At 43.8% G+C, this 14,537-nt stretch overlaps 1 protein-coding gene across 3 annotated transcripts in view; it reads right to left on the bottom strand.

Moving 5' to 3' along the window:
* Window positions 1–624: 624 nt before the first annotated feature.
* Window positions 625–14,537, bottom strand: part of tafa5a (TAFA chemokine like family member 5a) — a 266,925-nt gene continuing 253,012 nt past the window's right edge. For 2 of the 3 annotated variants that reach the window (XR_005079071.1, XR_005079072.1), the window contains exons 4-5: window positions 7,947–8,162; window positions 625–2,033 (exon numbers count right to left, since the gene is read on the bottom strand). Coding sequence is in view for 1 of the 3 variants with exons in the window: in XM_037122495.1 (XP_036978390.1) it covers window positions 2,025–2,033 (9 nt within the window). In the remaining 2 variants the exon portion in view is untranslated. The remainder of the gene's footprint in view (window positions 2,034–7,946; window positions 8,163–14,537) is intronic. The other variant, XM_037122495.1, reaches the window with a different exon arrangement.

Genomic DNA, 14,537 nt, shown 5'->3' with positions numbered 1-14,537 from the left:
ACCTTTCACTGCTTCGTGGGAGTACTAAGGGGTTAAAGGATAGATGAGTGTATTTTGGTTTCCCAGCAGCCTCCGGCTTTAAGGTTATGTCCTCACTGACATCTGTGTGAGCTCCTCACAACTGCAAGTGCTGTTCGCTGTTGAAGCAGAGCAATGAGATAACAACATTCTCCCACTGAGCTTCTACTGTAGGACTTCAAGCCTGGAAAATTATCCGGTCATCAACCCACCTGATCACCTGGGAAAGAAAAAGGAACCTTTCATGTTCGTAACAGAAGACACACCAGTCACTGAAAGTCAAAACCAGAGTAAAATCACTTGGATTTTTTTTTTTTCCCTTTGATGACCTTGAACACCAAGACCATCTGAATGTGCAGGGGACGTTTTTCTTTTCATGTATTTAATTTATTCTTAAAATATTTCATGATAAAAAAATTTATGTAAATGACTCTAATACTTCTGCGACACCTCCTCAGCTTCCTCTCTCTCTCTCTCTCTCTCTCTCTCTCTCTCTCTCTCTCCTGCTGTCTCCCCGTCGTGTTTTTCGTCGCCATGAATCGGAGAGAGGCCAGATTTGTGCGAACAAACACAAGCACAAAAATAAATTAAGAGATCAAAAACCCATAGAGAGGAAATGAGTCAGTATTCCACACCGTGTACAATACAATATCATAGCAAATTAGCAGATATCAATGGCTTCCACTGACTACCATAGATTTACAATGTTCAGTTGGCTGCAGATCAGTCCTCAATAAATTGTGTCACTTTCCTTTTTTTTCTATTTTTTTTTTTTTTTCCCATTTATGGATCTGATAGACGATGACTCGTTGATGACCATGAAAAGAAAGCGGCTACTGAGGTGTGAAACAGAAAACCTGGGACTACGAGCCAGCAGTAATGAGAACAACAGCATTTGTTCACATCCTACTAAACTGCCATTGTGACCACATTTTTAAGTCCAATAAGCTTCTCTACAAAGGTACAACATATAAAACTGTTAAATATATAACTTTTTAGGGCCTTTCAAAATACATTTAATGACATTTCTTCACTCCTTCTTTTCAGACTCAACAGCATTTATACTCTCTGTAGATATTCATCATCTCTTTGATATGATTTGCGCTCCCCCAATCCGTGACCAACGCGACAATCCTGCAAGCTGTCCCAACCATAGCTACTGAAAAATGCAAATTTTTTTTTTGATACACAGTTATACGTATGTAGTACCTATATCTCCAGTTCCAAAATACAGTGGTGGGCATAGTTCTGAGAAAAAAAAAAAAAAAAGTTGTTTGGAAAGTTTTAAAAGTACTCCTTTTGATTGTGTACGGTACTTTTTGTCCCCCCATATGCGACGTTCAGTTTGCATCGGTCCACTTGTGCACCGTGTCTCTGTGAGGGGGGCAGCCGGCGGCGACACAGAGGGCAAGTTCACAAAGTCTCCGCGTGTCTTTGCCAGATCGTCCGCTCCGTCTTCATGATCGTATTTGTTGTTTTGCTCTTTGGTCTATAAAAATATGGGAGGTTCACTCCAGCAGAAGGCCTATTCACAGCAGAGCGCGCTCAGTTCAGGTTTTTTTTTTTTTTTTTTTTTTTTTACGGCCTCGTGAGGTGGTCCGAGAAGCAACAGGGTCTGGTCTGTAATGATCCGGTACTGCGCTCCGGAGGTCCTGCATCCAGTGGCCGGTGACGTGATGCGGGAAACCCCTCATTCAAAACAGTTTTCAAACAGAAGGACTTCCGATGAGGCGAAAAAAAACCATTCATGGGATTTCTGAGGTGTCCGATCCTCCGTGGCACGAGCAGGCGCTGCTAACTTCACAGAGCAGGCAGATAAGAGTGGAGAGGAGGTGGATGCGTCATTTTGACCCGACGACAGATAGCAGGAGGGAGCAGTCACAAGCCCGGAGGAGCCGGTCACAGGAAATAGACAGTGTTTTTACAGCGAGTGGTTTGTCCAGTGTCCAAGGGAGAGTTTGCTCCCTCAAACAGTCACTCCCTGGTGTTCCCGTCTTCCGGCTGTGTTATGAGACCTGTGGATCAACGAGAACAGAGCAAACATGAGACGACTGTTATAGCGCACAGCCACCGTCACTGCCTTCTCAGCTCCAGATGGAAGCCAGAACTGCAAAAAAAAGGCTTTTCAAGAACACAACTTCTTTGCATTGTCTTTGTACTGCCCGTGTGCTGTATCGTGTCTTACACCGTTTATATGAAAATGCAATCGTGCGCTGTCATCTTCATGCAGCAGCACAGAAAGTCTTTGGTTTAACCATTCAGCAAATTTGACACAACGTCGTTGGAATTAAAGTTTGTCTTTGCAGTATGAATGCACCTGCTCTCTCTCTCTCTCTTATATTCTTTCCTTTTATATTAAGTAGATGTTCAATGTTTCAAGAAATTCGCTTATGTGCTTCTTGCCAAAACCTATGGAGCCAGAGCCAGGGGACGGATGGATTAGCTCCACATAAAGACAAGATGGAGTAGAAACTACAGTCGTGCTGGAAGTTTTCTCTTGTCTCCAGCATTTATGCTAAGCTAAGCAACTGCCCACAGTAGCTTTATATTTAGAATACATCACCCTCGCAAAATGGCTAATAAGCACACTTCCCAAAATGCTGAACAATTCCTTTATTTCTTTTGAATTAAATCTCTCTTTGCAGTCTGACCACACCTGGCTTCTCTCACTTTCTGTGCTTCCCTTTTAAGCTGTTCAGCCTTCATAGAAACAAGATGATTATTATGACACACGATTCGGTCCCTTTATTCTACTGCTAAAAACAGAGATTTTATGGATGGTTCAGTATTTGATAATTCATAAAAAATCATTCATGAATAGATAACAAGATTGATACTACTCATGTCTATGCAGTAAATATGAGGCAAGAGCCAGGGGAAGGCTAGCTTAGCTTAGTTTAAAGACAGGACACAGGTAGAAACTGGCTGAAGTCTTGCTAGCTGTTTCCTCCAGCCTTTATGCCAAGCTAACCAGCTGCTATCCTTATATTTAGCATATAAATATAATGCTAAACATAAGGATAGCATATAAGTATTCTAATATATTTAGCATATATCACCATACATACCATACACCATACATATTCACAATTGTGAATAAGCATACCTTTTAGTAGTAGTTTAGTATAAATCAACATTTTGGGGAATTAATGTGTTTGCTCACTTGCTGAGAGTGATATGATGACTCATTCACACACTGTAATGTCTGTCCAATAGCCTAAATATGAAGCTAGAGCGAGGGGATGGTTCAGTTAGCATAGCACAAAGACAAGAAACAGGTAGAAACTTGCTCAGAAACTCTCTATGCTTTAAAAAAGCTGTCTGACATTTTCAGTAAATAAAATTGCTTAGAGTAAGACGGCAAGATTGATACTGTTCTTACTTCTGTATGCTGAATGTAACACTACATCCACAAGACAGTCAGCAAGAGAAAAAGTAAGAGCTGTTAACTTGTCAAGTTCATACTGTTAGTGACTGGGTTGGTGTCATTTTCACCGCGTGGGTTTCCAGCTCAGAAGTCTGCTCAGACTGGCTTAGTTCAGCATAAAAACGGTGAAGCAGCTAGCCTAGCTTTGTCTGAGGGTAACAAATTCTGCCTGCCAACAAGTCTAAAGCTCACTGCCTAACGGGCTGCATCTCATTTCTCAAGTTTGCCCTCTTGTTTCCAGTTTTTTATGCTAAGCTAACTGTCTGTTGGCTCATACTTAACAGACGTAGCCCCATTCCTTGGTAAAAGAAAGCACCCTATTTTTAGGGAGGAATCAATCCAGTGTCTCACTGTAAGCATTGTGTATACCCACTGCTCCTTACCAAATGGAGGTGTTAATTACAGCGCCCTGCTAGCATAGTAAGAGGGAAAACAAATAACGGCTCACTCTCTGTCAAATCAAGTGTTTTTCGCCAGTCAAATATTTAGAATTCTTCAGCGGGTGCAACCCAATAACAAAGCCGGTCTCACAGTGCCGAGACTAAGAAACAATTAATCTACCACGGAAAGACAAATCTGGAAGCCTCCTCGCCATCTGGCCCCCGCCAGTCACGCAGCCAACTTGATAGAGGCGCCGATGCTTTACAAGAATACCGCCGAAGCTTAATTCATAATCATGAACTCTTGATAATTTCACAGGGTGCAAATTGCCATGAAAGGGGCAGGTGTTGTATGGAGCGGCCCGCATGTATCACAGATGACAATGTCTGACGCTGTGGGAATAATAAACATCTCACGGAGCTCGGGGCTTTAATGGAGATAATGTCATGGTTTTGTCTGAGCCGGGCACGAAATGACCCAGAGGTATAACAGCTTGAGGCGCAGGCGTGACTGTGCTAACAGCTTGGGCTGGGACCGCTGCCCAAAACAGGTGTCTAATCCCAGTGCAGCCCCCTCCGCCGACGCCTCCTAGTGGGCACGGCGAGATCGCAGCATCGCAGTCGGTGGTCACAGAGGCAGCGCGGAAACCTAGAAATCTCGAGAGGGACGGGAACGCACACGAATTTAAACAGATGCCTGGCACAGTGGTCTTGTTTATGTAAGCTACCACGTAGTCTGTGTCTGCCATGGTAATATTCTCTCTATGTTCCTCTCCCTTTTCTCTCACGCCCACACGGCGGCAAACGGTTCCCCATAAATCTCACACACAAATCTCATCTCAGGGAAAAAGCAAGCCTTCTATTAAAAAAGAGGAACGAATGTCAGATGAATACGAGATGAATTTGCCCTATGAATAAAATTCACAGGCCCCGGGTGATTATTACCTCGGGTTTATCAGCAAACGACCGTATTACTCTATTTTATATCTTATAACTGCAAGAGAATACTTTACATTTTTGTGCTGGAGGAATGCAAAGTTGAAGGAAGTCCGTCCGGCCATTGGGCACGCGGACAAACTTTTGAGCACGGTGGCTGATCAAACAAGACCAGGAGGAGAGTTAAAGGAGCACTATGTAGTTTTAGGGAAGAAACTTTAATGAGAAGATTAAGAAGAGTTTGTTTGTGCCTAAACAAACTCTCTTTGATGTCATGACTGAGTTCATTGAACAAACAAACTGCCCTTAAAGGTCAACACAGTTTCATGCCGTTTTAATTTATATTTGGCGGACCCTGCCACCTTTCTAGCTTCAAACAATATTCTGGGACCTTATTTTCCTCTGAGAACAGCTTGTTTATTCACTCAAGATTTTGAATTTCTTCTCCAAAATTTTCCAAAGCTACACAGTGGCCCTTTAAACAAACCTGAGTGACGCTGATGCGAGCTGCAGGTGCACTGGTGACAGAAGGAGAGAATCCCTCTGTGTTAATATCTAACTTGTGCAGAGTTCTCTTGCTATGGAGCGGGTGGGAGATCCACTCAATACATATTGATACGTGCCCAGTGGCGCTCAATAGAGGATGAGGAAAACATTTGATTTTATGGACACTGCATAGAGTTTCCTGTCTCTAGGCAAAGCTGGAGCGCTTTGATGTATAAATGAGAACGTGCATTTGCGCCGGCTTTCTGGTGCATTCTGCGCGTGCATTCGTGTGAGAGAACACGCGGCCACATCTGCTGCACGTAAAGAAAGTAATACATATGGGGTCGCTCTCCAGCTGGGTGTTAAAGCAAAGGCTGCCAACACATGGCCCAGGCTTGACATTTCCTGACTGTGTGTGGACTCTCACTGACTCCCTTCGAAATGTCACGGTGCGGTGACCCGCGCCGAACCGCGTTGAACGTGCGAACGGGCGCGCGTGAAGGAAAACTGATAAACTTTGCCCCTCCGAAGTCCTCCTCGAGCCTGCGACAGAGGTGAATAATGCAAAAACCTCAGGAGTTTGATTAAATGATGTATGATCGAATGACTTTGCGCTTTGCCAAAAAAAAATAAAATACTTGAGCTAATGGAATAAAGCTGCCTCTGCTCATCTGTCATTCCGGAGTGCCGCTGCTCTTTGCATCATCTCGCCGTACTTGTTTCTAATACTACTCCCCTGCCCTCGCCGCTTAATGTTAAGTCTTGTGCAGTCGAGCAAGCGCTCCTTCGGATTGGAGCACGCAAGCCCGCACAATAGCCTGCCGGATGAATATTCATAAGTGAACTTGTAGGTTAGGAATGATTCACAGGTTAATAAGGCAAGGGAAATCGCTCATTACATGCTGTGAAGTCGGATAATGCCTGGAGCAGATGCTGAGATCAAAACACATGAACATGTATGCACGGGCCTCCAGACACTAGGCCCCATTCCACATTAAGAGAGAGTTCAAAGCTATCGGGGGTGTTATGTCATTATCAACCCCTTTCATACTGCATTTCTTCAGAACATCAAAGCGAACACTGCTCACTATCTGCATCCCACAATATGATCAGAACTTTAATGCTCGAGAGGGAACATCAGTACAGATTTAACACGGCACGAAGGAGTAATGTCGCTTGATTTGTTTTAGATACAAGCAACATGTCTCTCAGTGCACACTGATGTACAGATTATATCATGCAACGTATAACAGGAACGTGATCGGATGTTTTTTTTTTATCACTGAAGAAAAGCACATTATAGGATAAAAAGTTCAAAACTTGATCCTCTCTGTGAGGAAACAGGCAGTCTTCTCTGTGGCGCTGTGAGAGGATCTCGGGCCACAGCGTGCGTTCTACCCTGTGTCTGTTTTTATTTCGAATCTACTGAAGGCTTGCTGTCTAGACTGAAAAGCAGCAGGATCTGATTCCCCCCCCCACACACACACACACACACACACACTCAAAAGCGAATGATAACACGGGCCATAAATGCTGACAATATTGACCGACAGAAGAGCCTGGTTTTCAGAAACTCTATGAGACCGGGCATTTTTATGACGTTGGCCTCATCCCTTTTACTGCACTGTATGTTAAAATTTACTGCATGGCTACTCTCTATTTCCCAATCACATGCATTAATATCAGGGAGTCTGCCTGGCGCCCTGTTTTATTCCAGCACACAGACGCCATCTGACACAATACTTTAAAAACGATATACAAGGCGTGCCAATAAAGCAGAGCGAAAACAAGCTGAAAATAAACCGGCGGGTTTACTGGTATTGCTACACACATGGATTTCCTCTGGTTAAACACACACTGGGGAGCTGGTGAGCTTATGGAAAGATGAGTAAGCCAAGTAAAGATATCAAACAAACAGACGGCTGTGTCTGGATTTGTGTGTGTGCTCGTGTGCTTCCTGTTGTTTGCATGTGGCGCTAAAGCCGGGGGATGACGTGTTTGCGGTCTAGTAACATTGGCGCTAATGATCTCCATAAGGTTCTGAGAAGTTTTAAAAAAAAAACAGACTACCAGAAAGATGAAACTTAATTACACAATGTATCAGCCACCATGTAAAGAAAATTAACAGTGGATAAATGATGCAGATAAACCATTCTTGTGGTCCATCCTTACTAGGTTAAGTTTAGGCACTCAAACTACTTGGTTAGGTTCAGGCATCATACTTTGTCTATAAAAGATGGCAAATACAACATGTCATATCACCATGAAAAATATAACTGATCTCCCTTCTCAGGCTTCGCAAAATCTTCACTGTAGGAACCTCTGTCACAAACTGAAGGATTACTTCAAGGTTCAGTGAGTTGTATTTAGTGCCATCTCGTGGTCTTGTTGCAGGTTGCAACCAACTGATTATACCCTAGAATAGCAATCGTGTTTGGTGGCTGCTTAACACGCTCTCTCTGGAGCCAGTGTTTGGTTTGTCTATCCTTGGCTACAACATGGCGGACTCTGCAACAGAGAACAACCGCTAAGCTAAAAGGGCTCATTCAAAAGTCATGAAAACACAACAGTTCTTAGTTTCAGGTGAGCATACACTAATGGAAACATGTTAAAAACATAATACATAATTATGAATACCTTATTTACACATCCCCTAAATCCTACACATTGGGATAAACTTTGGGGTGTTGTTGTTATACCTTGCTGCCTCCATGAGGTGCTGTGCTGTAGCTGCTTGTGTTGCTTCCTGCCTTTGCGGGACCAGGGTTTGGGTGGAGTTGTTGTGATGTTGGTGGTGGTGTTGGTAGGGTGGTGTTGGTGGTGTTGCAAGATGGTTTTTGGCTGTCTGTCAAGGGGTCATCAATGCTCTCCATAGTGCAAGAGTGTCGAGGGGGACTCTTGTCGCGTCATAGAGCCTGAAGGGGAGGAAAAGGGAGGGAGGAGAGGGAGAGGGGGGAGGCGGTATGGTTATCAAGCTCATAATGAGGATGCAGTGCTTTATTTTTAAGAGTTGTGTTTTTTTTTGTGTTTTTTTTTGCTTTCAGATTTAGACACAGTCTTGCCACCGTCATCAACAATTTGTCTCGCTGAGGTGTCTTGAAAACGTGCCTCTCTGGCTTTGTTCAAACCCGATGAGCTGTTCAAGTGCTTGTGTTTGTCACAAGGAGACATGTGGTGGTAAATATAGGCGAGTGGGATTAAATCAGGGTCTGATTCCCACATGGATGCGAAACACAAAGAGGCCTTGTGTTTTTTCAACAGTGACTTGTTAAGCAGTTAAATGGAATAAGACAGTAATAGACGCATTAATAATGAATGATTATTTAAATCATGTGTAGGTATATGTCTTATTGTTTAGCACAGTAACAACAAAGAATACCCTCTTTAAGCACCACCACCACTTTGGCTAAAAATGAAATATCTCAACAAACAGTGGATGGATTGACGTGAGATTTGGACAGCCATGATCCCCAGAGGAGGAAATCTGCCGACTTCGGGGATCTGTTACCATTTCTTCGTGGCACCATAGTCAGACATTTACACTCATCTAGGGAAACATCTCAACATTTACTGGATTGGCTGGCAAAACACTTTTGTACAGGTATTTGTGGTTCCTACAATGAATCCCAATGACATTGAAGTTTTTTTTTTTTTTTTATGGACTGACAAAATGTGTCTACTTCTAAATGTGAAAAATAGATTGTCACAAAGCTCAAAACAGTGCTGTTTTTCTTAGCCCCTGAAGCGTTGCCATTTTGGATACGGCACCAACACTATAATGTATTTACACTGTGTGTGTGCACAGTGTCCTTGCATGTTTGCATCTGTTGCTGGAATAAATCTGCAGCTGCGAGAAAGAGCCAACAATCCCTCCCTGCTTTATGAAATCATCTGGCTTGTTTGGCCACACGGAGATGGCTGAAATTCTGTAACTGGGCAGCGTTGACGCTCGGGATGAAACACAGGTATGGCCGCTTTCATTGGCAAGCAGAAGCTTTTGGGTTTTAGCAACAGTGCTCATTCAGTCGATCAATCCAACAAGCTCTTATGACATTGATACAAATCTAAAAACAGACTACTAGCGAAAAGTCTCTCTTGGTACAAATCCCAGTGTATTTCCCGAAGTTCTCAAAATGGAGGACTTGGTATTTTCCAAGCAGCATGATGTGCTGACTTGGCTCCCTCTAGAAGGGAGCTGGCAGACAAAGCTAATGGTGAACAGCGAAAGGGCCTCTTTTTCTTCTCCCATTCTCTCGGCTTGTCTGGGGTGGCCAAGCAGCTGTCTTCTTAGCGGTGATTCTGTTCAACCCACTGTTGGATGTGCCTAGAGGGCCCAGAGGGATCAATTACCAAGGCGGGTACCGACCCAGAACTGCAGGGGGGGGACGTGGTGATGGCGGGGCTTTGGGGGATCCCATCGTGCTCGACCTCTCCACGGAGAGAGAGGAAGAAGAGGTGGAGAGAAAGTGATGGGAGGAGGGAAGGGAGGGCCCTCAGGATTGGCTTACAGACCCTGATCGAAAGGGCTTTTTTCATACTTCTGCCGAACACACGCTGTCACCGGCTGATGTTTAAACGGGTAAATACTCAGGAAGCATACAGGGAGACGCAGACCGGCCTGGGGATCGTTATGTGTTAACTGCAACATTGTAGAGGAGGGCTGTTTGTGGGGGGGGACGATAACAGCCTTCATCTCCGAGCACATACCTCCAGTGTGTATGAAATATGCATATGGGCATACATAAGCTCGTGTTATCAAGCATTACACTCATGTTCAAACATGCCTCTTTATGCGGTCCCGCTCGCAGAGGTGCCAGTGTGCAGCACATTGTCCCTGCTGTACCCTTATTGCTCTTCTGTCCTTACTCCTGTCGTCTTTATTTTTCTTCCTTTGTTTTTCTTGTAACTACTCTTCTCTTCTCACCGAAAAAGTCTTGATTACAATGATCGCAGTCTTGCCTCAGTCTTAGTAATTTCCGTACTCTGTCTTCACTTGGAGACCTACTGGTATACATTGTCCTGTACTCTTATCTGTCTTCTATCCTTACTCCTGTCGTCTTTATCTTACTTTCCCCCTTTTTCTCTTCTCTTCTCTTCTCTTCTCTTCTCTTCTCTTCACGCTGAAAACATCTTGATTACAGTAATCACAGTCTTTCTCTCAGTAGGTGCCACTTCTGCTCATAGCACTCCATTCACGGGCTAAATACCCCCAATCAGGGCCGACCTAATGAAACGTATGATTAAGACCTAGTTGGACATTTAAAAGGATTTTCAGTCACCTCAATTGTTTCGGGTGTGTTTCCCACAATCCGACTGACTGTTTCCTGTGTTTAGCGAAAATGTTGGTGTGCTGTATGATTACATAGGAGAGGCGCGGCGCTCGACAACACGTCCATCTGACTGGATTTCGTGATAACAGACACTTTTTTTCAGTGAGCTGCTGTGTATAAATGATTGGGAAACAATGGCTAAAGCATGGACGCACTCTTGGATGCCATGTAACCAGCATGGCGGCCTTAAAACATTTTAAAAAAAATCCTCCTGACAGTTGCCTTTTCAGCAATTATAACTTACTTTTCAAAGCGGCGTCCTTTCGTTCGAACCTACAGGCACTTAGAGGCTTAAGAGCCACCGCCTGATGCACGGCAACTGAAAATGACTTAAATAATGTTCTACGCCGCTGCTCGTCTGACTGCTTCAGCGTCTTTCACTCACGCTGCTCTCTTCTTCCCCTCCCCGCGCCGCTTTTTTTCGCCGTCTCTGTTTCGAATCCCGCCTCATCAGGCTGTCACAAAAGTCGGCAGATAACCTGAGGTGATTTCACTCTCTCTCCCTCTAATGGCGCACTCACTCCCCCCCCCCACTCGCTCTTGCCGAGCTCCCCGCGTCGGCACACGCAGCGAGAGAGCTGCTCGTTGCCGTTTCATCTGCCAGTCTAAAATGGTGGAGGGCACGGCGCGGAGCATCCTCCTCTCTGGAGGGAGACAGCAGCAAGCCTTTTCAGTGAGGCAAGGAGGTATAGGAGATGACTGCTGAGACTACATATCGCTTTGCCAAAGAGAGAAGCGCTTTGGAGCGGCAGCAAAGGCAGCATTTGACTGTGTGATGAAATGTACATTCAAATCACTTAGCATCAAGGAGGGGGGGAATCACATCGGGAGCGAGGAAAATTAACCCCAAAATGTTCCTTCATCTGGCGAGTTTCGTTGATGGGCTTTCTGTGGACTGTGGCATGATGCTGTGCTGTGAAGACGCTGTGAATATTACCCAGCCACCATCATGTATTAGTTTATCCAAGATGTAAATATTGCTATAGCGCCGTGGGTCAGAAAACAGCAGTTTCTTGCTATTTATTAGAATTAAATTTGTGGCTCTGTTACCATAGACTACAAGAGGCAGATTTCATATAAATATTGTGTTTTAAATTACATCTAAATGTAATAAACTGTCTCCTGTAGTTACATTTGCTAAACCTGTCAAGCTTCAGCCCTCAGTTTAAGACGTCAACCTTGTCAAAGATTCGAAAATACACACGTGATGACTACACATACAGAGTGTGATACCATGCTAACAGACTGACGCTAGCTTACGTGTACCACGCAGCTGACATCATCACCAGATGATCCATGCAATAGCCATTAGTAGCTAGTGCTAGCTAGCCTATGACAGTACTGCAATGTAAAAATTTATTTGAATTGTAATGTGAATTCTTTTGCCAAAGATTACATGTCATTTTTTGGTGGAGAAAAAAGAACTAGCCTAAAGAATGAAACATAAATGATGAGTTTGACGCAGGCTACACTCACAATGCTGATGATATTACTCTATTTACAACCATAAAGAGTAGCCTAGTTAGCAGTAGACGTTAATGTTTGCTCCCTATAGAGCATATACACAGTTTAAATCCATTGCTTATACTTTAACTCTCATGTTTTCGGCTTTGGAAAGGCTTTAAAACAAGAGCACTATGCTTCAAACTCTTGAGATTAAATGCATCGGCCTTACTGAGATGGACGAAGCCAAAGAAACAGTGTCGGCGACAACTGGTGATGTCATTCGCTGCTCAAGGCTGTGTTTCTAAGCTATGCTATTGCCAAGCTGCATGCGCCTGGACAATTGCTGTTCAGGGTCATACTTCATTGAACGTTAAATTGCCAGAACACTTGGACGTTTGGTTACATCAGGCCTGTTTTGACAGATCTTACTGGCCCGTATCTCCGTAAGTGATGTTCTATCATTTTTATGTCCTCATTGGTATGCGTTTTGGCAGACATCTGCTTTTATGTAGTCGGATGGAAAAAAAAGAAACCAAATAAAATAATTACTGATGGACTTGCAGTTGAGTGTCCACGTGCATTTTATTGTTTCATTAATACACTTAAGTGAACCGACGGAGCTCATTTACAGTCTCGGAGCTCGATATGGTCCAGCTGAAGGATTCCATTTTCTGTCAGGTCACAGCTTTAGAGGAGAAACTTGTCCCCCCGTATCAGCGATGCTTTTTGATCCTGAAATAAATTATGTGCTGGAGCCTCGCGAGTGCACCCTCTATTTGATATGTGTCCTTTTCAGCTGCGGCTGCGGTGCGCCGCTAATAAAAGTAACCTCGCTCAGAACGTCGCTGTCAACAATAACCAAAGTACATATCAATCTTCATATGTTTCTTCTGGAGCCGGCCAGAAAAAAAAAAAATCCATATTGTGCATTTTATTGACAGGAACAACATGTACTCCTCAAAGCTGGGGTCAGACTAAGATGAATGCGTGGAGAGGGGGCACAGAGGAGGATGGGAGGAAGAAAGACGTGGAAAACAACATATAGCAAGTGGGAAGAGAGAAACCTCAGTGAGAAGGAGTCAAGCTGAGGGAAAACAAGTATGCGAGGGAGTTATTTTTAAACAGGAGTGCAGCGAATGGTGGCGCTGATGTGAGTGACACTCTGTAGGTTGAGGGGAAAAAAAAACAAAAAAAAAAAACACACGGCGTACATCTGAGCCACCTCGCGACTCCGCCGGAGCCGACCAAAGGTAGAGAGGAGGTCAGCGGTGTCATCCTGAGCAACACTCTCCTTCTGTCTGACAGAGAAAAAAAAAACACACAAACTCCCGAAAACATTTGACCAATACGCGCAAACCGCCTCCTGACATTTGTCCAAAATAGCCCTTTTATGCGGCTACGGTGGCTGAGTCAGATTGACTTGGCTTAGTCAAATGCCCCCGAGGGATGTGTCTGTTTGTCTGCATTGATGTTTTCGCACAAACACCTGACAGACAGGTCGGACATGCTCACTGGACTGTGCACAGCCGACGCTCATCCTTAGGCAATATCGGGGCGGCTGCAGTTTGGGTTTAACCTTGAAGAGCCTCGGGGAAAGGGGCCGTTTGTTCAAAGTTAACCAGAGGGAGGCTGAGGAGTAAATTGTTTGTTTTGATTCTCCCTGAGGTCGCCAGATAACAAGAGGTTTATGTAATTTTTTTTTTTTTTTTTCCCGCTCTGGAGACTTGGCCTTAACCTTTTGATGCATTTTAGGCAATTTCAGGTTATGCGCGTGGTCCCGACTTCCCTCAACTCGCCTGAGAGTTAAAGGAGACCCATTATTCTGGACTTTTCTTTGTTTTATTCATTTTTCTGTCTTGTTTTTATTCATGTCTGCTCATCTTGAAAGTTAAAGGGGCACTACATGGCTTTGGAGAATATATTCATACTCAGAAATGTTATATTTACAATATTAATGAGGTATAAATACAAACTCAGAAATATAAACTTTTTCTACAACTGAATAAAGAAGCCGTTCTTAGTGGAAAAAATGGTCCTCAGAACACGGAGGCAGGGTCCGCCACATATGAACAAAGTTAAACAGTATGAAATTATGTTGACCTTTAAGCTCACTGTGTTTACTCAGTTTATTCAGTCATAGAGTTTGTTTATTTGGTTTGTTTAGTTTAGATTCTGATCAAGATTTATTCCTCTCGAAAAGCCATGTCATTAATACTGCTTCACATTCTGTGACTTTGTGACGTCATACTAGGTCACCATGTCACACATTTGCATGAATTATGTCGAGCTGCTTTTTTTCGCATGTAAAAAAATGCATTTACCACAGCTGCTCTGTTGGCAATGTTGTGTCAGGCATGTATTAGCTGACCAATCAGAGCAGACTGGGCACTTGTGAGCCTGAAACCTGAGCTTTACATGTCTCCTTTGACGGGGCGGTCATATTAGGACAGTTTATCACATACACTATAGAAGAATTTCGAACAATGACCCGAGTCTGTTGCCAGTTTTACAATC

This window comes from Acanthopagrus latus, chromosome 14 (assembly GCF_904848185.1).
Source record: "Acanthopagrus latus isolate v.2019 chromosome 14, fAcaLat1.1, whole genome shotgun sequence".
Taxonomy (NCBI): domain Eukaryota; kingdom Metazoa; phylum Chordata; class Actinopteri; order Spariformes; family Sparidae; genus Acanthopagrus; species Acanthopagrus latus.
Note: the sequence above shows the minus strand (reverse complement) of the source record. Positions and strands in the feature narration are given on the sequence as shown.